General features: G+C 52.0%; 1 protein-coding gene across 1 annotated transcript; it reads left to right on the top strand.

The window, feature by feature from the left end:
* The first annotated feature begins 497 nt into the window (after positions 1–497).
* On the top strand, positions 498–25,422 carry MYH6 (myosin heavy chain 6). Its single transcript, XM_008158495.3, has 37 exons — positions 498–698; positions 1,896–2,039; positions 2,285–2,441; positions 2,532–2,559; positions 2,823–2,934; positions 3,207–3,299; positions 4,271–4,334; positions 4,594–4,692; positions 5,326–5,429; positions 5,515–5,653; positions 7,006–7,274; positions 7,542–7,712; positions 8,880–9,189; positions 9,876–9,946; positions 10,209–10,296; positions 10,384–10,501; positions 10,629–10,752; positions 11,027–11,163; positions 12,769–13,024; positions 13,158–13,400; positions 13,587–13,763; positions 14,050–14,195; positions 14,447–14,537; positions 16,609–16,998; positions 17,355–17,481; positions 17,573–17,691; positions 18,057–18,253; positions 18,793–18,976; positions 19,150–19,315; positions 19,416–19,540; positions 20,435–20,743; positions 21,048–21,251; positions 22,119–22,244; positions 22,454–22,729; positions 24,133–24,228; positions 24,825–24,959; positions 25,340–25,422. The coding sequence occupies exons 1-37, from the start codon at positions 498–500 to the stop codon at positions 25,361–25,363; spliced, it is 5,820 nt and encodes a 1,939-aa protein (XP_008156717.1). The 3' UTR covers positions 25,364–25,422.
* Positions 25,423–25,494: the final 72 nt, after the last annotated feature.

The raw sequence follows: 25,494 nt of genomic DNA, 5'->3' as shown, positions 1-25,494 counted from the left end.
TCTCTCTGTTTTCAACGCTGATTCCACGTACTCTCTCTTCTCCTGGTCGGCCTTCCTCCACGGTTCTTCATCCTCCTGGTCTATTCTCTCTGCCCGCCTGCACCTCTTTGGCTCCACCATGGTCCAGGCTCTTCAGAATTCTTTGTGAGGTGAAAACCAGGTGAGAACCACCCAATTTCCTCCTGGGTCAGATTGCTAGGCCAGGGGCTCACTGTCACTCCTCTAAGCCGCTTAGCACATCCCCTTGGCAAGCTCCAGCCAATTTCACCGATGCAGACCCTCACAGAGATTCCTCTTCAGTGTCACTTCAGAGGGCAAGGGAAACAGAACTTGAGTGGGGAGGGCTGGACCCAAGCCAGGTGCTTCTCAAAGGAGGGGTGAGGGGAGAGTGTTAGGACCCAGTTGGTGAGAAGGTGGGGCAGGGAGTGGGGGTACAGAGGGTAGTGCCACTCACTGAGGCCTGGGCCCTCCTGTCTCAGCCACAGAGAAGCAGCAAGATGACCGATGCCCAGATGGCGGATTATGGGCCAGCGGCCCAGTACCTCCGCAAGTCAGAGAAGGAGCGTCTGGAGGCCCAGACACGGCCCTTCGACATCCGCACTCAGTGCTTTGTGCCTGATGATAAGGAGGAGTTTGTCAAGGCCAAGATCGTATCCAGGGAAGGGGGCAAGGTCACTGCTGAGACCGAGAACGGCAAGGTGTGTGAAGCACAGGGCCAGGGGAAGGGGAAGAAAGGTTTTGGGGGAGGTGCCAGGATGAAGCCACTTGCAGTGGGAGCTGATGGGGCCTAGAGAAGAGCCAAAGCCAGTGGGGCCGCAGGACATGCCCCCTTGAGGAGCCAGTGTCTGAGTGAGAACGCTGACCTTTCTCAGGTGAACCTGAGCAGGTAACCAGGCACCACCCCAGCATTGCACGCCCCTTGCCAGAGAGGATGCTGGAAACCTCAGCTGATTTCCTCCTCAGAGGAGTCTCCTTGATAGAGGGCATAGTCCCATCAAACAGTTCCCTTCTCGAGCTTGTATCCCTCTTCTCTGTGCCTCAGTTTCCTCCATAAACAAACTCTCCCAAATTCCCCTCACCCGAACCAAGAGCAAACTCACAGACCCCGGTGAACACAAAGGGCAGGAACTCTAGCTGATGCTCAGTCCTGGGGCTGGTGACCGGCACTCAGAAGCCCTGGGTCCCTGGTCCCTCACGCCAGCCCTGAGAACTGCCACTGGTCACCAGCAGCAGCTCAGAACCATGTGCCTTGCAGGCACACTGATTAAATGTTGCGTTCCGTCGAGGTGTGGAATAACGGACCACAACCCACTGGGGGCTTTGACTCTTACCCCAGCTCTGCCACTAGCCAGCCACCCTTCCAGCACCTCATTTAATTATTCAAGCCACAGCTTCCTCCACTGTAACAAATGCTGGAATACCTGCCTGCAGGATCTAATGACATCAGAGCATGGCAAACTCACCAGTGCCAATCAAACCACAGCGACAGTGGCCAGTGTGGAGGTAGGGTAGTTGGGTGAGATGTCTTTCCAGTAGAGGTGAAGGTTTGCCTCAGGCCCTGCCCTGGAGTCACAGTGAGGGGTGTGCACAGACGGCAGAGGTGGCAGCCTCTCCAGGTTTGCCCCTAGATGGGGACTGAACAGTAATAGTTATAGGCACAGGGTCTGGGGTACTGACAAGACACAGGGACTCTAGGATGGTGTCTAGGGTGGGAGAGACAGTGAGTGGGCAAACTTTCTGAGAAGCTCTGGGGTAGGGCCCGGGCACTGCCGGAGGAGAGCTGTGGGAGAGAGGCCAGGTTGTGGCCTGTGTTCTGGGAGGTCAGCGGGTGAGGCTGGTGACTACAGACTGGGAGGTGTACTCATTCTGTCCTACTGCCCATGCTCCCTCCCTAGACGGTGACCCTGAAGGAGGACCAGGTGATGCAGCAGAACCCGCCCAAGTTCGACAAGATCGAGGACATGGCCATGCTGACCTTCCTGCACGAGCCCGCCGTGCTCTTCAACCTCAAGGAGCGCTATGCGGCCTGGATGATCTACGTGAGTGCATTCTGCACATGGCAGGAAGCCCGTCCTGGACTAAGAGCAAAGTAGGGCAGGGCACCATTGCCAAGGGGGGAAGGTCAACACTCTCCCAAGGGGCCCAGCACGACCCCTCCTCCCATCCCCTTCCTGGCCTTGGTCAGCTGCAGGAAGACAGGAGCCTTCTGACCAGGGACTCTCCTGCCAGCCACCACTGCCCGTCCTGGGTTCTCCCTCTCATGCCTGTCTGTCTCCCGCTCCAGACCTACTCAGGCCTCTTCTGCGTCACCGTCAACCCTTACAAGTGGCTGCCGGTGTACAACGCGGAGGTGGTGGCTGCCTACCGGGGCAAGAAGAGGAGCGAGGCACCGCCCCACATCTTCTCCATCTCCGACAACGCCTATCAGTACATGCTGACAGGTGAGCTCTGTGGCCCTGCCCTGTGCCCCCTCAGCCATGGGCCTAGGCCCTCAGCCCTGACCCCACTGCCTGTCCTCTTTTCTCTTCCAGATCGGGAGAACCAGTCCATTCTCATCACGTGAGTGAGCGCCGCCCACCCACAGAGGCGCTTGGGGGACCCAGGCTGGTTCCTAAGGAATGGTTTAAGGTTGTGATTGAAAGGAGTGTGGGGTGCTGGGCTCTCAGAGAAGTGCTAGAGTGACCAATGGTGATGGGCAAATTCCCCCGGTGGTGGAGGTCAGATGGCCAGGACTCTGAGGGAGGAGGGGGCAGTGCTACTAGTAAGCTCCAAATGGAGATCAGTGAGACTCCTAGGTTCTGATGGGTCCCTGTTGCCTCCAGCGGAGAATCCGGGGCAGGGAAGACTGTGAACACGAAGCGTGTCATCCAGTATTTTGCCAGCATTGCAGCCATAGGTGACCGTAGCAAGAAGGACAGTGCCAATGCAAACAAGGTACGGATGGGCCACAGGCTTGGTAGAAGGGGTCTGGGAAGGCTGACCCTGGTGACCCTGCGCCTCGCCCTGGGGAGCACTGGTGGCAGTGCTTAAGATTTTCCTGGCAAAAGACACACACTCTGGGTACAGGTATGGCCCTTTGGAGCTGCAGACTCGCCAGCAGTGCACCCAGCCCCAGCCCCGTTCGCCAGGACCAGAGCACCCCTGCCCTCTACACCGGCACCTAAAGGTGGACAGAAGGTGAACTCCAAGTTCTGCTTCCTCTGCAGGGCACCCTGGAGGACCAGATCATCCAGGCCAACCCTGCCCTGGAGGCCTTCGGCAACGCCAAGACCGTCCGGAATGACAACTCCTCCCGATTCGTGAGTGCCCTTGACCACTGCCTCATCTGGCCTTGACAAAAAAGGGGCTGCTAGCCCTGGCCAGGTGGCTCAGTTAGTTGGAGTGTCATCCCATACATCAAAAAGGTTGCAGGTTCGATTCCAGGTCAGGTTACATACCTAAGTTTCAGGTTCGATCCCTGGTTGGGGGGTATACAGGAGTCAACCGATTGATTTTTTTCTCTCTCACATCGATGTTTCTTTCTTTCTCTCTCTCTCTCTCTCTCTCTCTCTCTCTCTCTCTCTCTCTCTCTCTAAAAATCAATGGAAACATATCCTCGGGTGAGGATTAAAAATGGGGTGCTGTTTTACCAACACTAACCACACCCAGTTGATTGTCCTGTGTTTGACTTTGGGATATCAACAAGTGGGTTCTCTCTCTCTCTCTATCTATCTCTCTATCTATCTATCTATCTATCTATCTCTATCTCTCTCTCTCCCCTTCTGATTTAGCCTGGTTCCCTGGGTTCTGGGAACTCAAGAAAAGAGACCTGGAGTCACCACAGCTGTTCCATAGCAAGAAATAGAGGAGATTTGGTCACATTCTAGATTTTCCTTATTTCTGTTTCCAGAGCTTTTCCACATTAGAGTGGAAAAGGACATAGACATTAGAGCCAATTCTCCAGCTTTACACTTGCCCAGCAAGTTCCACATCTGTCTGAACCCTAGTCCCTTAATCATTGAAACAGGTTGTAATAGCCACTGAAAAGATTACATAAGGTCATATCACAAGTACAACCAGAGGCATTCTCTCTGTGTCCATTCCCGTGCCAATGTTTCTATTCCGAGATCCCATGTGGGTATGGGCATCCTTTCCCTGTGTTGCTGATACTAAACTGGGACCCCAAATAGGTCATTTACATTTCCAGGGCATTCTGAGTTGTGTTGAGGTCCAAGATCTCCATTCTATCTCTTCTGGCCAGTCCCTCACTCTTTATCCCATCTTCCCCCAGGGGAAATTCATCAGGATCCACTTTGGAGCCACTGGAAAGTTGGCTTCTGCAGACATAGAGACTTGTGAGTATGCAGGCAGCCCTGCCCACCTCTCCCAATCCTCCTCCTCTGCCTTTCTCCCCTGAGGGTGGCCCTGTTTCATCATTTCCTCTCCATCTTCTGTCTTTGTCTGCATCTGCCTCTTGGCTTTAGTTTAGACCTTTGTTCCTCAAACTGTGGCTTTCCCCTGACCCCGCTTTGTCTTACTGTAGGAGCCTGATCACCCTTTTGCTGATTGACTCTCCCCTTCCTTACCCACCTTCCTCTCCTCATCTCACTTCAGATCTCCTAGAGAAGTCCCGAGTGATCTGCCAGCTCAAGTCTGAGAGGAACTACCACATCTTCTACCAGATCCTGTCCAACAAGAAGCCAGAGCTGCTGGGTGAGCCCGGCCCCACGCCCCTGCTGCCCCACTGTCCTCCCCAAGCAGGGCAGGTGCCCTCCATCTCCTCACCCTGCCTGCCACCCCACTCACCTCCCTCCTCCTTCCATCTGCTCAGTGGCTTTCTCTTTCTGCCCCTATTTGGGTCTGCCTGCATCGCCTCTTGCCTCCCTTTCCACCCTTTCCTTGTCATATTTTCTCCTACTCCTTGTTGGCTTTCTCATTCTCTTCATTTGCCTCTCCTTTTTTTTAAATTTTTTTTTTATTGATTTCAGAGAGGAAGGGATAGGGAGAGAGGGATAGAAACATCAATGATGAGAGAATCATTGATCGGCTGCCTTCTGCACGCCTCCCACGGGGGATGGAGCCCACAACCAGGCATGTGCCCTTGACTGGAATCGAACCCAGGGACCCTTCAGTCCGCAGGCCGATGCTCTATCCACTGAGCCAAACCAGCTAGGGCTGCCTCTCCTTCTTATAAGTGTCATTTCCCCACTGTCCTCCCTTCCTGTGTCCCCTTCATCCTCACCTATTTTTCATTTCTTTTGAAGTCTCTCTATGGTCCTTGCTAACTGTTCTTGGGCCTCTCCTCCATTCTCCCACATCTTCCTGCCCTGCCCCTTGCCTGGACAGACATGCTGCTGGTCACCAACAACCCCTACGACTACGTCTTCGTGTCTCAGGGAGAGGTGTCTGTGGCCTCCATCGATGACTCCGAGGAGCTCCTGGCCACAGATGTGAGCGAGGAGGTGGTGTGAGGGCTCCAGAGGGCTCCTGAATCACCCACTCCAACCACCTTTTTGCCTCTCTTGGTCTGTTCAGAGCGCCTTTGACGTGCTGGGCTTCACAGCTGAGGAGAAATCCGGTGTCTACAAGCTGACGGGAGCCATCATGCACTACGGGAACATGAAGTTCAAGCAGAAGCAGCGGGAGGAGCAGGCAGAGCCTGATGGCACTGAAGGTTTGAGGGCAGGAGGGCAGGCACTGGAAAGGCCTGAGGAGCTGGGTATCACCTGTCAAGAGGAGACAGTCTTCTGGGAGCAGGGTTTCCCACACTGCGTCTTAAAGTGGTACCTTTTAACAATTCTTAAGGAGCTAGGTACAACAATAGAGGAAGTGGGAGGAAACCAGAAGTCTGACAAACAGGTAGCCAGCGGAAGAGCCTTTTCCAAGGGGCAGGCTCTGCCCCCACTCTCTCCCTATTCAGCCCTGCCTCTAGGCTTTCTCCTCTGGTGGAGCCTAGCGAAGCCTCTGGCCACTCACTGTCCCCAAAGAGGACCTAAGGCTTGTGGTGTAGATGGGTGTGGTGAGGGCTGAGGAGGGAGAGGGACATGAGAAAGATGGGAAGACAGGGAGCCTCGCCCCCCCCCCCCAATCCTCTTAACTCCAGCAGTACCAACCAGAAATGAGTCAGGAATTTTTCCTCCTATGCTTAAATCTCACCCGAGCCCAGAAAAACACAGCCCCTGAGCTCTGCAGATCCCCATCATTGATGTAGTATGCAGGTGGGGGTGTCCAGGCCTTGGGTGAGTCCTTCACAGGCTCTGTGCCATGCTGGTTAGGAGGCATAGGCCAGGGGTTCGAACACAGCCCAGGGCTCACCTCTCTGGGCCCCAGTTTCTTCCTCAGTGAAATGGAGGGCAGTCCTTTCCAGCTCCCTCTGGGGCTGTTGCAAGAATTCTTTGAGAAGGAGAAGTGGTGTGAACAGTGATAGACAAACACCTGAGAATATTCCTCTTGCCCAACCTTTGAGGACCCCTTCTCTGTGTCTGTCCAGATCAAAATGCCAAGCCTGGGTGCCATGATAGCCATGTCACCAGTTATCACAAAATGCTTGAAATTAAACCAAACAGATTCCCTCTAAATAGAGGTGATGTATTGGATGGCACATTTAGAGAGCTGGGAGTTGGGGTGGGGAGTAGGGGAGTTGTCTAACATGCTGTTAGGAACTTAATTTGCCAGTCAGTCAAGTTGGTCAACATTGGATTAAGTACAGCGATACCCAATGGATGAGAACAAAGGAGGCAGGAGCAGAGCACATCTCTTCCCATCCCTGCCCTGGAGAGATGGGGAGGTGCAGTGAGCTTGGGGACATGCTAACGCAGTGCAAGTGAAGGGCCTGGACCAGAGACACCCAGCAGACATAAAGATGGAGGCATTGTGGTAGGCCCTGGGTGAATGGAGGGGCCTGGGCTTCAGGCTGACTCAGGCACATACTGGAGTTGGACCTAATGCTTCAGAAAGACTCTGGCCCTGGGGCAGGGAACGAGGATCTGTTGAAAGTGCTTGCTTACTCCTTTTCTTGTCCACCAGATGCCGACAAGTCCGCCTACCTCATGGGGCTGAACTCAGCCGACCTGCTCAAGGGCCTGTGCCACCCTCGGGTGAAAGTGGGCAATGAGTATGTCACCAAAGGGCAGAGCGTGCAGCAGGTGTACTACTCCATCGGGGCGCTGGCCAAGTCAGTGTACGAGAAGATGTTCAACTGGATGGTGGTGCGGATCAACGCCACCCTGGAGACCAAGCAGCCGCGCCAGTACTTCATTGGAGTCCTGGACATCGCCGGCTTTGAGATCTTCGATGTGAGTGAGGGGAACCCTGGGAGTAGGGAGAACAATAACGCACTCATCGGCACATGGGTCATAAGCCAGACACCAGAAAGGCAAGTGGGGTTCAGCAGTGACAGAGGCAGTCAGCGTCCTATCTTCAGAGGGTACTCCCTCCGTGCCCTGACAGGGGAAGGGACCAGCCACAGTCCTCACTGGGCTGGACACGACCTTGGGGCTGAGCCTACTGGCCACTCGGACACCTGCCTACCTGACCCGCCTCTGCCTTCATCCCCCTTGCAGTTCAACAGCTTCGAGCAGCTCTGCATCAACTTCACCAACGAGAAGCTGCAGCAGTTCTTCAACCACCACATGTTCGTGCTGGAGCAGGAGGAGTACAAGAAGGAGGGCATCGAGTGGGAGTTCATCGACTTCGGCATGGACCTGCAGGCCTGCATCGACCTCATTGAGAAGGTGCTGCCTCCGCCCATTGATTGTATTCGTATTCCCTTCCCCCACCATCCCAGACAAAGTGACGGCTTTATCCCTTCTACAACCAAGAAACTAGAGTCCCCAGAATCCCAAGCCTCTCCAGGTCCAGCTTCCACCCACTATGGGGTCACAGGCATACACAGGATAAGCCCCTTCCTTCTGTTCCCAGGACCTTGTCCTCACAGTGGTCACATCTGTGTCTTAAGAGGGGCATGTAGTCAATGAGGACTCCTGGCCCTTCTGACACTCCATGGAAAGTGTCACTCGTAGAATGGTCATAGGCTGAAACTAGAGATGTGGGCTTCCCATTCTCTTCCCGTTCACTGAGAAAAGCCTGTCTCCAGCCCCTCTTACCTAAAGACTCGGGAGACAAGCATGAAGCTGGTGGAAGGCTCCCAGTGATGACTTGCCCTCATGGTGCCCTTGGGCTTTGCTGGTACAAATCAGAATCCAGAGGGACTGACCCTCATCCAGCCTAGCCACTGTCCTTCAGGGAAGCTTCCCACAGGCTTTGGGTGGTGATCTAGGGTACCATGCTTCCAAAGGCCTCAAAACCCCCTGAAACTATGTAAAAGAGTGTGTGTGAGTGTGTGTCTGTCTGTGTGTAAATATACACACATTTTCCTGGGAGGCAGTCTTTGCTTCATCAAATTTTCAATAGGATTCTTGCCCCAAGAGAAGTCAAGAACCACCATGCTTTCAGAAGAGCAGGATGTTGTGCAGACCCTGGATCCCTGTAACCATCTCTTGCAGAATTCTTCCCTGTCCTATAGATAGGGGTCTGGCCAGCCCTGCATTCTGGTGGCTCTGACACACATCTGTCCCTGCCTTCACTGTCTTCTGGGGTGGGAGCTGTCCAGGAAGGCAGAGCTATGCTAGGAGACCTTGGGGGCCTGGCCCGGTGATTGGGGGTACATGGTTCTTCATTGGGTATTCTGGGGCAGAAAGAGGTTATATACACCAGATTTGAATATAATTGGATTTACATTAAGTCCAAGAACATTTGCTTCCTATATGAGGACAAAAGATGACAGCAGGCTCTCTGTGGCCTGTCGGCTATACTGGGCTGATGCTCTGTCGGGGTGTGGGACTCTGAAAGCCTGGTATGTGCTCAGTGATGCTCTCTCTACCTCCCCACCATGCTCTCAGCCCATGGGCATCATGTCCATCCTGGAGGAGGAGTGCATGTTCCCCAAGGCCACAGACACGACCTTCAAGGCCAAACTGTACGACAACCACCTGGGCAAATCCAACAACTTCCAGAAGCCTCGCAATATCAAGGGGAAGCAGGAAGCCCACTTCTCCCTGGTCCACTATGCTGGCACCGTGGACTATAACATCCAGGGCTGGCTGGAGAAGAACAAAGACCCACTGAATGAGACGGTGGTGGGCTTGTACCAGAAGTCCTCCCTCAAGCTCATGGCCACACTCTTCTCTTCATATGCAGCCGCTGAAGCTGGTAAGGGCAGCCTCTGCACTGGGCCAGAGCACTTATGGAGATACAAGGGGCCAGGGTCCCACTGTTTCAAAGTTCATGACTCTAAAGGTGGGAGGGAGCCTGTGAGTCATGGGTTGGGGGGCAGAAGGTCCCACAGTAGTCCATCTGTACCCCTTCTATGAAAAAGGTATGTTCCACTTTGTGTTATGGATATCAGTATATATGTCATGTGTCATCTTAAGACTGTGAGCACCTGATGTCAGTGAGTGTAGCACACACATCACTTAACCAAGCCCAGCATTAGAGTGTGCCTGCAGGAAGTTTCAGTAAACTCTGAGAGGATCACTGAACAAATGAGCCTCCAGGTCAGAAAAGGAAGAGGAAGGGTGTGGACTGAAATGAGGAGGATGAAATACCAGAAGAAAAGTAGAAAGTGGGAAGATATAAGCCTGAAGGGTAGGGTTAGAAGAGGGTGCAGAAGAGAGCTGATACTATTTCAGCACCTGCTATGTGGCAAGCACTGGTGACACGCTTAGATGCTGATCTTATCTAATCTTCTGCACACCTTTAGAGGTAGTTACTACCCTCCTCACCAAAAAACTGAGACTTGGACGTAAGAAGTCACACAGCTAGTGAGGCAGTCCTGCCCCTGCCAGAGGGCTCCTCTGTTTAAAGCTCTTGTTCATCATTCCTCCTCTTCTTTTTAGCGGAGAGCAGTAAAAGCAAAGGAAGCAAGAAAAAGGGATCATCCTTTCAGACAGTGTCAGCCGTCCACAGGGTAAGGAGGACCCGGAGACCTGTGGTGGGCAGGCCCAGCCCAGAGCCTTGGGTGCACCACCCTAACCTGATGCTCCAAGTTTGGGGGAGAAAGAAGCACAAGCTGATTGATCATTTTGGCATGTAAATTCTACACAAGCTTTAACTCGTCATAAATTGTGTGTCAACTCCTTAGCCTTTTTGAGGGTTCTGGTGGCAGGCTGTCTGGGGACCAAGGGGGTGGTTCCTGTGGCTCCTGACTCCCTCCTCTCACCCACCCCCAGGAGAATCTGAACAAGCTGATGGCCAACCTAAAGACCACCCACCCTCACTTCGTGCGGTGCATCATCCCCAATGAACGGAAGGCTCCAGGTGAGCCATGCTGAAGAGTCTAGTCTGGGAAAGGCACTTGGCTCATTTGCCCTGAGGCTGACCCCTCTCTCCTCTCCACTGCTGCAGGGGTGATGGACAACCCTCTGGTCATGCACCAGCTGCGCTGCAATGGCGTGCTGGAGGGCATCCGCATCTGTAGGAAAGGCTTCCCCAACCGTATTCTCTATGGAGACTTCCGGCAGAGGTGAGTACAGGGAACAGGGGGAGTCCAGGTGGCCTTCATGGGGAATGGAGTCGGCAGGTGGCCCCAAATTTTGTGGGAAGAGCCGGCCAGTGCAGAACGTGGGTGACTTCGGGCACCTCCCTCCCAGGTATCGCATCCTGAACCCAGCGGCCATCCCTGAAGGGCAGTTCATTGACAGCAGGAAAGGGGCAGAGAAGCTGCTAAGCTCCCTGGACATTGACCACAACCAGTACAAGTTTGGCCACACCAAGGTGAGTCTAGAGCTCCACAGGGTGGACTCGCAGGGCGTGCAGCCATGTTGAGCAGAGCAGCTGGGAGTTTGGAGGGCAGACCCCTGATTCCTGGCTTCCTGTATCCTGAAGCCAGGCTTCCTTTCTCTCTTGTCTTCCACATTTCACTCCCAGGTCTAGAATGAGCAGGTGATGGGTCCCCTGGAAGCTCAGCCAGGGTCTCCCACCCTCTTCCTCCATCCTGGATACCCTTCTCTGAGGCTGCGACACCCTTGGCTCTCCCCTTTGTTCGCAGGTGTTCTTCAAGGCGGGGCTGCTGGGACTGCTGGAGGAGATGCGAGATGAGAGGCTGAGCCGCATCATCACCCGCATTCAGGCCCAGGCTCGGGGCCAGCTCATGCGCACTGAGTTCAAGAAGATCGTGGAGCGCAGGTGAGGCACAAGGGAAGGGAGAGACGTTCGCAGAGATGTAAGAGGCGGACAAGTAGTTCTGACTGGCTTGGGTCAGAAGACCTGAGTTCAAATCCTGGCTCTAGCACTTATCATCTGGTCTGGGCAAATGACTTTACCACTCAGGACCTCATTTTGAAATCTTTTTTGTTAATCCTCACTCGAGGATATTTTTTCCATTGATTTTTTTAGAGAGAATGGAATGGAGGAGGGAGGGGGAGAGAGAGAGAGAGAGAGAGAGAGAGAGAGAGAGAGAGAGATCAATGTGTGAGAGAGAAAGATCAATGCTTGTCTCCCACATGCACCCTAGTTAGTGGGTCTGGAGATTGAACCCATGACCCTTGGGTGCTCAAGCCGGTGCTCCAACCACTGAGAACACTGGCCAGAGCTCATTTTGGATTTTTAAAAAGTTTTTTTCATAGGGAAATGCTAATTAAGAGACTCATGAGATACCATTTAAATACACTAGATTTACAAAAATCAAGATGTGTGTGATTCACCGCTTTCAGATGTATAAATTAGTGCAACCTCTTTGGAAAACAATTTATCATCTTTGAATGGGGGTGTTTATCAATTCCACTCCTGAGTACATGCCCACAGAGAAACTCTTGCATGTGTACAAGACAACAAAAGAATCTTCATCGCAGCATTGGTAAAAGTAGCAAAGATCTGGAAACAGCTCAATTTTCTATCCACAAAGAAATGGGTAAATAGTATAGTCATTTGGTGGAATCTTATACAGCAACAAAAAGGGGGGAACTATAACTCCATGGTGCAATATGTTCAAACCTTAAAAGTAAATTGTTGAGTAGACAGCAAATCACAGAAAGATACATATAGTGTGATACAATTTTCATAAAGCTCAGAAATAATAAAATAGTGGCATATTGTTTAAAGATACATACATATATAGTTAAAGTATTTTTTAAAAAGCTAAGAAGAGAAAACCACAAGATTCAGTGTAGTGGCTGGTGGAGGGACCAGGAAAGAGGCGGGAAGGAACACACAGGTGGAGTCACTGTGGCAATGCTCTAGTTCTTGTTTGGGTGATAGGTTCATAGGTAGTCATTTTGTTGCATGCTTCATAACATAAATTATAGATATCCCTATATCCTATATAATAAAGAGCTAATATGCTAATTAGACTGGACGGCAGAAGAACCTTCCAGAATGACCAGTGCGCGGGGCCACAGGACTGCGGGGCTGTGAAGGCCAAAGCAGCTGGGGCTGCAAGGACCGAGCCCCTTGCACAGATTTCATGCATCGGGCCTCTAGAATAAAATATAATTTTTAACCCATTTGAGTTTTTTATAACACTAAACATAGTAAACACTCTATAAGTAGTAGTTTTCATTACTACTAAGGCCCCAGTAGGAAAAATATAAACTGCACTTGTCTTTATTTTATCAATTAATAAATGTTCATTGAACAACTCCATGTTCGGTGTAGTAATGTTGAGGTGGGGGTGTTTATCAAGGCTACAAGAAAGGTTCCTGCCCAAACTTGCTTAGATGGGCTGGGAGCCAAATGCAGTTTGGGAAGTGCTCTTTCACAGTGCCCCTCCTTTCCTCTGTGCTTCTTTGCCAGGGATGCCCTTCTGGTAATCCAGTGGAACATTCGGGCCTTCATGGGGGTCAAGAACTGGCCCTGGATGAAACTGTACTTTAAGATCAAGCCTCTGCTGAAGAGTGCAGAGACAGAGAAGGAGATGGCCAACATGAAGGAGGAGTTTGGGCGCATCAAAGAGGCGCTGGAGAAGTCTGATGCTCGCCGCAAGGAGCTGGAGGAGAAGATGGTGTCCCTGCTGCAGGAGAAGAACGACCTACAGCTCCAAGTGCAGGCGGTGAGACCACATGATTGTTTCTTCACCTCTCTTCTCCCTCCCCTAGATTTTAGCCCATCTCATCATCAGGGACCAAGACCCTGGATCTCTACTGTCTTTAATCACAGCTCTCCTTTCTGTCCTCTTCTTCCAGGAACAAGACAACCTCAATGATGCAGAAGAGCGCTGTGACCAGCTGATCAAGAACAAGATTCAGCTGGAGGCCAAGGTGAAGGAGATGACTGAGAGGATGGAGGATGAGGAAGAGATGAATGCTGAGCTCACTGCCAAGAAGCGCAAGCTAGAAGACGAATGCTCTGAGCTCAAGAAGGACATTGATGACCTGGAGCTGACATTGGCCAAGGTGGAGAAAGAGAAGCACGCAACAGAGAACAAGGTGAGGGCAGCTCCCTCGGTGCCAGCCCAGGTCCCCTCAGGATTCAAAGACCACACCGACCTTAACCAATACCAGACCACTCAGGGGATCCTGATAGCAGGGTGGTCCTTGGCATTGGAGCTCTCCATAGATGTCTCCAAGCTGGTAACCTTTGATCCTAAAGGGGACAGGGTTCTTGGTTGACAGGTGAAGAACCTGACAGAGGAAATGGCTGGGCTGGACGAGATCATCGCCAAACTGACCAAAGAGAAGAAAGCTCTGCAAGAGGCCCACCAGCAGGCCCTGGATGACCTTCAGGCTGAAGAGGACAAGGTCAACACACTGACCAAGTCTAAGGTCAAGCTGGAGCAACAGGTGGATGATGTGAGTAATAAAAACTATGCTTGATCTTTCTCAGGTCAGGATTTTGTAGGCAACACCAGTGGCCAAAGAGTTCCTGATCCCTAGGACTAATTTCTTGACCCCTGGGGCCTTTTCGTTCTCTATAGTTCCTTCCTGGTCTGGGTCTCTGAATCCTTGGTGCTTGTGGGAATTGCTCTGCTGGTTTTGACTTCCAATCCACTAGACTTTGAGTTTAGAAGAGAGCAGATAAGCATGCACTGTGTATCTCAGGTTATCTACACCCTGTTTGTTTTCTTTTCTCCATCAGCTGGAGGGATCCCTGGAGCAGGAGAAGAAAGTGCGCATGGACCTGGAACGAGCAAAGCGGAAGCTGGAGGGTGACCTGAAGCTGACCCAAGAGAGCATCATGGACCTGGAGAATGATAAGCTGCAGCTGGAAGAAAAGCTCAAGAAGTAGGAGCCTATAGTGGCCAGGAGGGGCTAATGGAGGTGTCTGGCCAGAGGGTTAGAGCTGCAGGGTGCTGCACTCCCACTGGCCATGGTTGCTTTGGGCGCAGTGGAAATGGGATGTCAATCACAGCCCTCTCTCCTTCACCCCTTTGGCCGGGGGGATGGGGGAGTACTGGTGCTGGTATGTTGATGCAAGAGAAAAGAGAATGGGCATAGAGAAAGGAAGACCACCTGTCACCCTGATTCTCCTCCAGGAAGGAGTTTGACATTAGTCAGCAGAACAGTAAGATTGAGGATGAGCAGGCACTGGCCCTTCAGCTGCAGAAGAAACTGAAGGAAAACCAGGTAAAGTTCTCCCCAGTGCAAGCAAGGGATGCTCAACAGCCCTGAGTAGCTATGGCCTTAGGAGATGCTTAGGGTTGTAGACATATCTATAACTCCAGGCCACTCCAAAGGTCCCACCAGTCCTGATTTACAGGCACTTGGAAACACCAGCCTTCTCCCGTTAGAACAGTAATATGTTATTGCGGCAAGACTATTTATGATTCCTCCCACTCTACCATTGCGGAGGTAGAGTGGGAGGAATCATACCTACAAAAAGGGCTTCTCTTTCTGAACTATGCTCTGCCTGGTGGGTTTTCTGCTCTCGATTCTCCTCTAACCGCACCCCCCCACACACTTTTTTTTTTTGGGGGGGTACTTCTCCCCTGCATGGGAATAAGAAGTGCTTTCATGGAGCACCCACCTTCCCATAGGCTGCTCTGTTCATATTCTTCCTGGGTACTGACCACAGCCACTAGCCCAGGCTGAATCCCCATAGAGTACCCACGATATGGCGTGAACTCCTACAACCGTGAGCAAGTCACTTCTACTCAGAGCCTCAGTCTCTTATCAAATAGGACTAATAATCCCTGGCTTACAGAGGACCAGAGGGAAAAGCATATATGGAAACCACTCTGTCAACTAGAAGTCAGCCAGCCAACTAGCAAGGCCGGCTTCTTTTTTCCCCCCATGGCCTTCTCATCCCTCTGCAGGAGATAAATTAATAGCCAGTCTCTCTTACCTTTAATGCACCCTGAATTTTAAAGTGCCTTTAGTCCTGTGTTTGTCAGAGTCCTGGAAACAAAGAAGCAGGTACTCTCATCCCTGTTTTATAACTGCAGAAGCTGCATGGCTTGCTCTAGACATAATAGCCCCATGGGCAACAGGCACTCAGCCACTGGGGGCAGGGCCTTAGCTCTCACTTTATGGTCAGATGGCAGCTAGTGGAAATAGCTGGTCTCCCCTCAGCATTTGGGGCCCATGGCCCAGGCTGCAAGTGACACATGAACACAATTCCACTCCTCTGGGGGCTGCTCAGAGGCTGGCCTGCCATCAGTGATAATTTGCCCTCCTGTCTTCTTGGGTGCCCCTTCTGGGTTTTAGCCAGAAAATCGGGATATACTCAGGTTTTCCTGCCGTGGGTTTGGGCAACTTCTTTGACTCATGGACTCAGAAAAATACTACTGTTATCTTCATCAGATCTTGGCAACAGGCTGTGGCTCCTCCCTCCTGTCCAAGCTCTTGCACACAGCCCCACCTTCTCCATCCTGGGAGCAGAGGCATGGTGGTCTTCTCTCTCCTGCTCCCAGGACCCACCCATGCACATTCCATTAAGACTGTCCATAACCACAGATGAAGGCATCTCACCAATCCTCCCCTTTGCTCCTGGCTAGTCAGACAACAGATCAAAATGGTAGATGAAACATTCCCATTTACTCAAAGCCAAGGCCAAGGCCAGAAAAATGAGGTAGAGGTAGAGGAGGGCACTCAGCTGGCCTGGAAGGGAAAAATAAAACTGGAACTCAGCCCTGGGCATAAAAAAGCAAGCCTTACAGAGTGAGAAATATGATTGACTGGACTTTGTGGTCAACTTGGAAGATAGCAAAAGCTTTTGATTGTTGTGAGGTATATTGTTGCAAATATTTGTAAAATACAAGCACCTGCTTTCCTGCTTATGTTCAGGAGAGCAGAGCCTAGTGCATCTGTGGAATCTATGAAATTTGGGATCTCATGAGATCCAAAGATCCCCTTCCGAACACATATTCTCAGGATTTAGGCATGCAGATTCTCACACTGGGTCTGAGATGCCCCTGGAAAGTGCCTTGAAGTTTTGGCTTCAACCAAGTTCCTATTGATGGCCTATGCAATAGAGGATGATTCACAGCATCCCTGACTTCTGCCCCCTAGATGCTAGTAGCAGTCTCCTTCCCCAGTCATAACAGTCAAAAATCTCTCCAGACATTGCTGATTGACCCCTACTGAACCACTGTTCTGCAGGACCCGAGTGCTGGTTCAGGAGTCTTCTAGAGCTGGGGAGGGGGCTCCCATGGAGGGTTCCAGGCAGTGAGGCTGAGCCCTTTGTGTCTGGGCCCAGGCACGCATCGAGGAGCTGGAGGAGGAGCTGGAGGCCGAGCGCACTGCCAGGGCCAAGGTGGAGAAGCTGCGCTCAGACCTGTCCCGGGAGCTGGAGGAGATCAGTGAGCGGCTGGAAGAGGCTGGCGGGGCCACATCTGTGCAGATTGAGATGAACAAGAAGCGCGAGGCTGAGTTCCAGAAGATGAGGCGGGACCTGGAGGAGGCCACGCTGCAGCACGAGGCCACGGCGGCCGCCCTGCGCAAGAAGCATGCTGACAGTGTGGCCGAGCTGGGCGAGCAGATTGACAATCTGCAGCGTGTGAAGCAGAAGCTGGAGAAGGAGAAGAGTGAGTTCAAGCTGGAGCTGGACGATGTCACCTCCAACATGGAGCAGATCATCAAGGCCAAGGTGGGCCAGTGCTTAGCCTCTCCTCGCCCTCTTCACCCTCACAGCTTGCACCTTCTTTCCACTTTCTCTATCTGCCATCTCTCTAGTCATCACTCCCTCCGTCACCCTTTGGTCTCTCTCCTTTGCACCTCCTTTGCCCTCCACCCGTATCTTCATCTCCTCACCATTCTTCTCTTCTTTAACTCAGGTACCCGCTTCCGATTGTGCCCCTCCAGCACCACCCATTTCATCCCCCTGCCCTCTGTGCGCTCCCCACCTTGGCCCTCCCTTCCTTCCTCTGGTCCACACAGCCCCTACTCCCTGACAACTCCAGCCCCTCCCACATCCCAACTTCCCTGTCCCTTTACTGCCTGAAGGCAAACCTGGAGAAGGTGTCTCGGACATTGGAGGACCAGGCCAACGAGTACCGCACTAAGCTGGAAGAAGCCCAACGCTCCCTCAACGATTTCACCACCCAGCAAGCCAAGCTACAGACTGAGAATGGTGGGTGTTCCTAACCAGCCCTGTGCCTGCCCCAGAATAAGCCATCAGTTGCCCTCTTTCATGGCCCACAAACCCATATTCCCACCTCCAGGTGAGCTGTCCCGGCAACTGGAAGAAAAGGAGGCACTGATCTCCCAGCTGACCCGAGGGAAGCTATCCTACACCCAGCAAATGGAGGACCTCAAGAGGCAGCTGGAGGAGGAGGGCAAGGTGAGGCCCAGCTAGGGGGCAGTAGGACAGGTGGCAGCCCTGGCGCAGTTAGCATCAGCACCAGAAATGGAAACTGAGGAGAGAGGCCCCTGTGTGGGAAGACCTCCAGTCTAGGTTCTTCTACTCTTCAGCTAAGCCACACTTATATCATCAAATGCCTCTTTTCTTATTTGTAAAGGGGTAGGGTGGGCAAACTGGGAAGCTACTCCAGGATGTTGAGATTCTACACCCTGAATGTGGCTGGGGCTTAGTTGAAGTTTGTAGATATGTAAAGGATTTGAAGAAGGGGGTGGGGGCTGGGGGGAGGAGGCATTCCCTCTCACCTTCCTGAAAGCTGAGCCCACCTCCTGGTGTTCACCTCCCAGGCGAAGAATGCCCTGGCCCACGCCCTGCAGTCAGCCCGGCACGACTGCGACCTGCTCCGGGAGCAGTATGAGGAGGAGACAGAGGCCAAGGCAGAGCTGCAGCGCGTCCTGTCCAAGGCCAACTCGGAGGTGGCCCAGTGGAGGACCAAGTATGAGACGGACGCCATCCAGCGCACCGAGGAGCTCGAGGAGGCCAAGTGAGTCCCAGGCAGCCCCCACATTGAATCTAAGAGAGGCAAAAGCCAGAGCACATGGGGTGGGACAGGCAAAGTGGGAATGGGAAGGAGATTTGGAGTAGGAGAGAGAGAGGAGGGTGGGAGAAATGTGGTGGAAAATAGAGGTGCTTGGATCCTGCACTCTGAGTGAATCCCGACTGGCCCTGACTCACTTCCTATGACAGGCGAGCTTTTGGCCCGGGTTATACCTGATTCTCACGTATAAGACGAGCAAAAAGCTTGTTGGTCAGAGGAGCTACCATCGATCAGCCTGGCATGGGACAGGTGGGGGCTGCCACCCAGTTGGTGCTGCATGAGGGAGGAAACTGTTCTAGGCACTCGTAGCCTTGCTCTCTCAAGGCTGGGGTCCCAGGGCCTAAAGGGGCTGCACATGGTCCCAAGGAGCTGTGAGGAGGAAGTGGGTCCTCCTCAGATGTCTGTCCCAAGGCCCCACTATTCCTGGGTAGAGTCACACACACACACACACACACACACACACACACACACAACCAACTTGGCAGGAAGAAGCTGGCCCAGCGGCTGCAGGACGCTGAGGAGGCTGTGGAGGCCGTCAATGCCAAGTGCTCATCCCTGGAGAAGACCAAGCACCGGCTGCAGAACGAGATCGAGGACCTGATGGTGGATGTGGAACGCTCCAACGCGGCCGCTGCGGCCCTGGACAAGAAGCAGAGGAACTTCGACAAGGTGGGTTCTGGTGGGTCCACAGCCAGGGGGCAGAGCAGGGGTACCAGCATCAGTATGAGGCCAGGAGCAAACTCCTTGGAGACAGGGAGGAGGCTGAGCCCAGGCAAGGGGCCTGGGCAGCCCCTGGAGGTGGGGCAGGGGGCTGCGCAGTGAGTCTGACTCTGTCACTGCAGATCCTGGCCGAATGGAAGCAGAAGTATGAGGAGTCGCAGTCGGAGCTGGAGTCCTCACAGAAGGAGGCTCGCTCTCTCAGCACTGAGCTCTTCAAGCTCAAGAACGCCTATGAGGAGTCCCTGGAGCACCTGGAGACCTTCAAGAGGGAAAACAAGAACCTTCAGGGTGCGCTGGGGCACGAGGCCAGGGAAGGGAGGAGGCGAGAAGGGCCACTGAGGGTCGGAGAGAATACAGGCTTTGAGCTTTCTGGTCCTCTAACCCCCAGAGGAGATCTCTGACCTGACTGAGCAGCTGGGAGAAGGAGGAAAGAATGTGCATGAGCTGGAGAAGGTCCGCAAGCAGCTGGAGGTGGAGAAGATGGAGCTGCAGTCAGCCCTGGAGGAGGCCGAGGTGAGAATTTGCTTCCACCTGCACCCCTCCCTGCTTCCCCCTACCCTACTCTTTCTGACTCCTTAATTCTTCCTCACCCAAGACAAAACTATTAGCTTCTTATTCTTAGTCCAAGGTCGTCTAACCACTACCCATGACTACCTCCAAAGCCAAGGTCTGCACAGAGGAAACATCACATCTGATCATAAACCATAGGTTTGGTTTCCCACCAAGTTTATAAAGTTGAACCATCATAATAGCCCCCCAAACAGTGGGTGGCAGCATGGGCTCTGGAGTCAACTAGACCTGAGTTTGAAACTTGGTTTCAGGACCTCCACCCTGTCACAGGGCAAGTTCCTTAACATCTCTGTACCTCAGTTTTCTCACCTATAAAACGAAATTAATTATACATACCTCATAAGATTTATGCATGATTATTATGAAAATTTAATGAGATAACACATTTAAGCACTTGATATATATTAGCTATTGTTACGGTTCATTTTTAAGAACCTATGTATAGCCCTGAGTTTTGGGGCTTCTTTTTTCACCAGGGTGAGGGGCTTAGAAAACAAAGGTAAAGTTTTGAATTTGTGGTTATAAAACTCCCTCCTTTTTCTATGATATTTTAGATGAATCAGGACCATGCAGTGTTGGTGCTGAGGGTGGTGGGGGAGGGGGGAATTGGCAATTGTGAGGTTCAAACCCTTTCCTTGGCAAAGGAAGCTGAGGGCATCCTGCACCTCCTCCCCCAGAGCACCAGGTGGCCTGAAAGGCAGATCCCACCTCCCCGTCTCTTCCCAGCTCTCCTCTCCAGGTCATAGTCCTGGCTGACACCCAAATCTTACCAACCTTGCTCTCTACCCTACCCCATGTCCTGATTCTCTGCCTCTGACCCTCTCGCCCACCTCCTAGGCCTCCCTAGAGCATGAGGAGGGCAAGATCCTCCGGGCACAGCTGGAGTTCAACCAGATCAAGGCAGAGATCGAGCGGAAGCTGGCTGAGAAGGACGAGGAGATGGAGCAGGCCAAGCGCAATCACCAGCGGATGGTGGACTCACTGCAGACCTCCTTGGATGCAGAGACGCGCAGCCGCAATGAGGCCCTGCGTGTGAAGAAGAAGATGGAGGGCGACCTCAATGAGATGGAAATCCAGCTCAGCCAGGCTAACAGGATAGCCTCAGAGGCCCAGAAGCACCTGAAGATTGCCCAAGCTCACCTAAAGGTAACAGAAGTTGGGGCTGTCACAAGGGGAGTGAGCCCAGAGGGATGGTGAAGGACAGAGAAAAGGGTCCTGGGCTAACAAATATGAGAAGGTGGAAGTCACCTACCTCCTGGACTTGGAGGCTTGAGGGAGGAGGACTGACCAGGCCCTAAGCATGTCCTGGACCAGCCCAGCCTCTAGGCCTAGAGACTAGATGAGAAAAGGTGCCCCTTTGCCCTCCACTTGAAAAGAGATTGTGAATCTGGGATAGGGCACATCAGACCCTGAATGGGAGGCTTCCTCACATTACCCTTTTCCCCCACAGGACACCCAGATCCAGCTAGATGACTCGGTCCGGGTCAACGATGACCTGAAGGAGAACATCGCCATCGTGGAGCGGCGCAACACCCTGCTGCAGGCCGAGCTGGAGGAGCTGCGGGCTGTGGTGGAGCAGACGGAGAGGTCTCGGAAGCTGGCCGAGCAGGAGCTGATCGAGACCAGCGAGCGAGTGCAGCTGCTGCACTCCCAGGTGAGGAGGTCAGGGGCCACCATGGTAAAACCTGCTGAGTGGCAGAGCCTGGGACATAGATGATTTGAACCATAGGTTCTGAGTAAGCATGTCCAACCAGGATTGCAAATTATCTCTTCAGCCAACTCTTCTCTCTTAGTCATGGCTGTGGAACCAATACCTGGGAAGGGGGTCTAGATGTAAAAGCTAAGGGTGCCATAACTGGTTGGTGATGCCTGCCAAAGCCACAGATCTGGGAGTCATACATGCTGCTATTTGATATCCTTGATCTAGAAGACAGACACCTCCATCTTGCTCTGTAAAGATGGAACTTTGAGAACTTAAAGGAGCACAACAGCATCTACTTGCAAACCAAATTCTCAACAGAACACCATTTTTCTGCAGTCCTATACACACTTCTAAACTCTGTAATGAGTCTCTGTGCCCATCTTATTGCAGTGCCTGGTAGAGTTTGTTCCATAATTTAGTATGTGTGGGAATGACATGTGCTGACCTGGTCCTCTCTTCCTTACCCTACGTCATTCTTTCTGTAACTGTAATCATTTCCAGGATATTGACCTGGTAAAATGTTATTCCCATTTTCCTTGGAATATTTTCATGCTCTTGCATAGACATGTTACTAAAGAGATCAGGAGTAGAAATGCAGATTCTTTGTTGCTTGAAGTCTTTCTTCAGAACTGGTAATTTTAGATATAAAATCTAGAGCATGTCTATTCTCATAAGAAAAGGGAAAGCATGTGAGAAACAAGGAGTGTACTAAAAGAAAAACATGTTTGTAACACATGCCCAGTTTTAATTCTCTCTGGATAAAGGTGTAGAATCAGACAACAAAGTATACCTTCGATAATTTTCTCTGCCCATATCTAGAACACCAGCCTCATCAACCAGAAGAAGAAAATGGAGTCAGATCTGACCCAACTCCAGTCAGAAGTGGAGGAGGCGGTGCAGGAGTGCAGGAACGCTGAGGAGAAGGCCAAAAAGGCCATCACGGATGTGAGTGCCCCCCCACCTTCCAGCCTCCCCTAAAGACATGAACAGGGCTCTGGGTCCAGGCCAGGCCACTGTGCTGTAAGGACAAGGTGACTCTGCAGTTGCATGGGGTTGAGGGCCTCAGGAAGCAAACGCCAGGATGGGAAAGAGGTGATCCTTTAGGGAGAAGAGACCTGGGCCCCGGTTCTTTCACACCTCTCTCCTGTCCACAGGCCGCCATGATGGCAGAGGAGCTGAAGAAGGAGCAGGACACCAGCGCCCACCTGGAACGCATGAAGAAGAACATGGAACAGACCATTAAGGACCTGCAGCACCGGCTGGACGAGGCTGAGCAGATCGCCCTCAAGGGCGGCAAGAAGCAGCTGCAGAAGTTGGAGGCCCGGGTGCGGGAGCTGGAGAACGAGCTGGAGGCCGAGCAGAAGCGCAATGTGGAGTCAGTCAAGGGCATGAGGAAGAGTGAGCGGCGCATCAAGGAGCTCACCTACCAGGTGCGGCTGGTGGCTGCTCTGGGGCCGGGCCACCAGAAGTCAAAGGGCTACTCTAGTCCCACCTCCTGGCCCCCACAGACCCCAAGCCAAACTGCCATCTAGGAAATGCCACCTGGTCCTCCTGGCACCTGCTCCTTGAGAAGGTGTCTTTGGATTAACTTTCTTTCACATACTCAACTCAGTTTGGCTTAAGTCCATGAGTTTTTTCCAGTGAATGCAGGAAAATCTACTTCTACTTTCTGAAAGCACTTTTAACCAGAATTTCCCCAGATTTTTTTAATAATCTAAAGGTCTACCATGAGGGTTTCCAAATAGTCCAAGGAATCTTTCCACCTTCTACTGGCCTAATGGGGAGGGACATTGTGTGGCAGTTTAGGGACAAAAGTCAGAGATGGGAAAAGACTCAGATCCTCCATGGAACTTCTAGGACAATGAGTAGAAGACCTTAGAAAAGGCAGATCACAAAATGTTCTAAGACCTCCATCTGCATAGCTCAGAGCTTTCACCTTTGACTCCTTATTTTCACAGTGTGCCTGGTAATGAAAGACAGAGAAAGGGGTATTGGTCCATTTGACAGCTGGATATGAGGCACAGGAAAGAGATGCAGATGTAGAACTGCAGACATATTTGTGGACATAATGTCAACTTAGGAAATGTCAGCCTAACAAGTACAATGATGTAGAGATGGGATTGATCAAGTGACACTGGAGTCAGTGATCCTGGTGCCCAAAATTTGGCCCAGTACAGTATATTGGAATATTGGGTTATGATAGATTGGAATGGTCTAGACCAGTGGTCGGCAAACTCATTAGTCAACAGAGCCAAATATCAACAGTACAACGATTGAAATTTATTTTGAGAGCCAAATTTTTTAAATTTAAACTTCTTTTAATGCCACTTCTTCAAAATAGACTTGCCCAGGCCATGGTATTTTGTGGAAGAGCCACACTCAAGGGGCCAAAGAGCTGCATGTGGCTCGCGAGCCGCAGTTTGCCGACTCTAGACTATAATGCCCCCCTTCTTTCTGCATTCATCATTATTCCTTTCTGGTCATTCTAGGACCACTGGCCAAGAGCATCTATGGTGGAATTGATAAGTTGGAGCTGGAACAGCCCAATGTCTCCGTATTATTAGATCATGGAATTCCATTTGGTTCTGAGCCCCTCCCCCCCCCTTCCAGTTTTAAGGTGGCAGCTCTCATTGTTTTTTAAATACAGACTAAGGGCTTTGCCTTGCCCTTTGAACTACAAGTAGCATCAAAGATGGACTCTTTCCATCACCTCTTTAATCTGGCCCATTTGAGGGAGGGTCAGCTAAGGCATGGGGAGAAGAGTGGAATGGTGAGGGAGGGAAAGATGATTGTACTTGCTTCTCCCTCAAAACTCCCACCCATCCACCCCCAGACAGAAGAGGACAAGAAGAACCTGCTCCGGCTACAGGACCTGGTGGACAAGCTGCAGCTGAAGGTCAAGGCCTACAAGCGCCAGGCCGAGGAGGCAGTAAGTTTATGGTTTTCTCCACTCTAATGAACACACCTCCTATGTGTTTGAAGCAACGAGTGTCCACCCCAGCCTTGGGCCTGGACAATGAGTTTGCTATTCACTTTAACTTTCAAACATTTGTTACATGTGTCTGATATGCTCACAGTTGTGTCAGGTGCTCTGAGTTAACAAAAGCAATGTTTATTTGATCCAGGACTTGCTCACATACTAATAAGCCCAAGAGAAGGTAGAGTAGCTACTACTGTAGGTCAGGGGATCAGACAGTGCTAAAGGACTGGCAGGTGGCAGTGAAATTGAGCCTGGAAGAGAAACTGACCAGGCATAGCGCAGTGAGGAAGACATGTGGGTGGGCAGAAAGGTGTGGATGTGAGGTGTTGCTGAGCACGCCTGTGCAGTAAACCTCAGGTCAGGGAGTGTCTATCAGATGCCAAGCCAGGAGTAGGAGGCCCTTGGCAAGGTTGTTGCAGCAACATGGGTGAGGGGTGAGAGTACTGAGCCCAGTCAGGAACCGGGAGTCCCCAGACCAGGAAGCTGGGAATATTCACCTCCCCAACCCCTCTCACCTCATCCTACCACCCCCCGAACCCTTGCAGGAGGAGCAGGCCAACACCAACCTGTCCAAGTTCCGCAAGGTGCAGCATGAACTGGATGAGGCAGAGGAGCGAGCGGACATTGCTGAGTCCCAGGTCAACAAGCTGCGGGCCAAGAGCCGTGACATCGGCTCCAAGGTGGGTCCCCTAACCTAGGCCTGGCTAGTCACCCCCACAGCAGCTTCCCTCCAACATTAGCGCCCCTCTGAGTAGGTACTTCTTACCCTATATTTGGATAGCCTAAGAGTCCCGTAACACCCATTCCTGAGAATCCCCCTCCTGCTCAGAACACCCCTACAGACTGGAGCCTCTATAGAACCCCAGTCCTTCAGGGTTCCATGTAGGGGCTCCTAAACCACAAAGACCCCTAAGTGGAATCCCAAGATCCCTGAAGCCTAAACCTCTCCCTCTAAGGGCATCTCCTTTAGGCCCATGAAAGCTCTGGAAATTCCTCCCTACATCCTTCCTCCCTTTTGCCAGTTGCCCCCTCAGACCTTTTTTTTTTTTTTTTTTTCCAGCAAAAACTGCATGATGAGGAGTGATGCTGCCGTCAGAACCTCACTCATGCTAACCTGTAATAAATCTGATTGCCAGACTCTGACTGAGCCTCTGTCCTTTCTGTCCTGAGTTCGGAAAGCAGCCCTGCCCTGTGTCCGAGCTGTGGCGGCCAAGG

The sequence above is a fragment of the Eptesicus fuscus genome, chromosome 5 (assembly GCF_027574615.1).
Source record: "Eptesicus fuscus isolate TK198812 chromosome 5, DD_ASM_mEF_20220401, whole genome shotgun sequence".
Classification (NCBI taxonomy): Eukaryota; Metazoa; Chordata; class Mammalia; order Chiroptera; family Vespertilionidae; genus Eptesicus; species Eptesicus fuscus.
The sequence above is the reverse complement of the archived record's forward strand: the minus strand, read 5'-3'. Positions and strand labels throughout refer to the sequence as shown.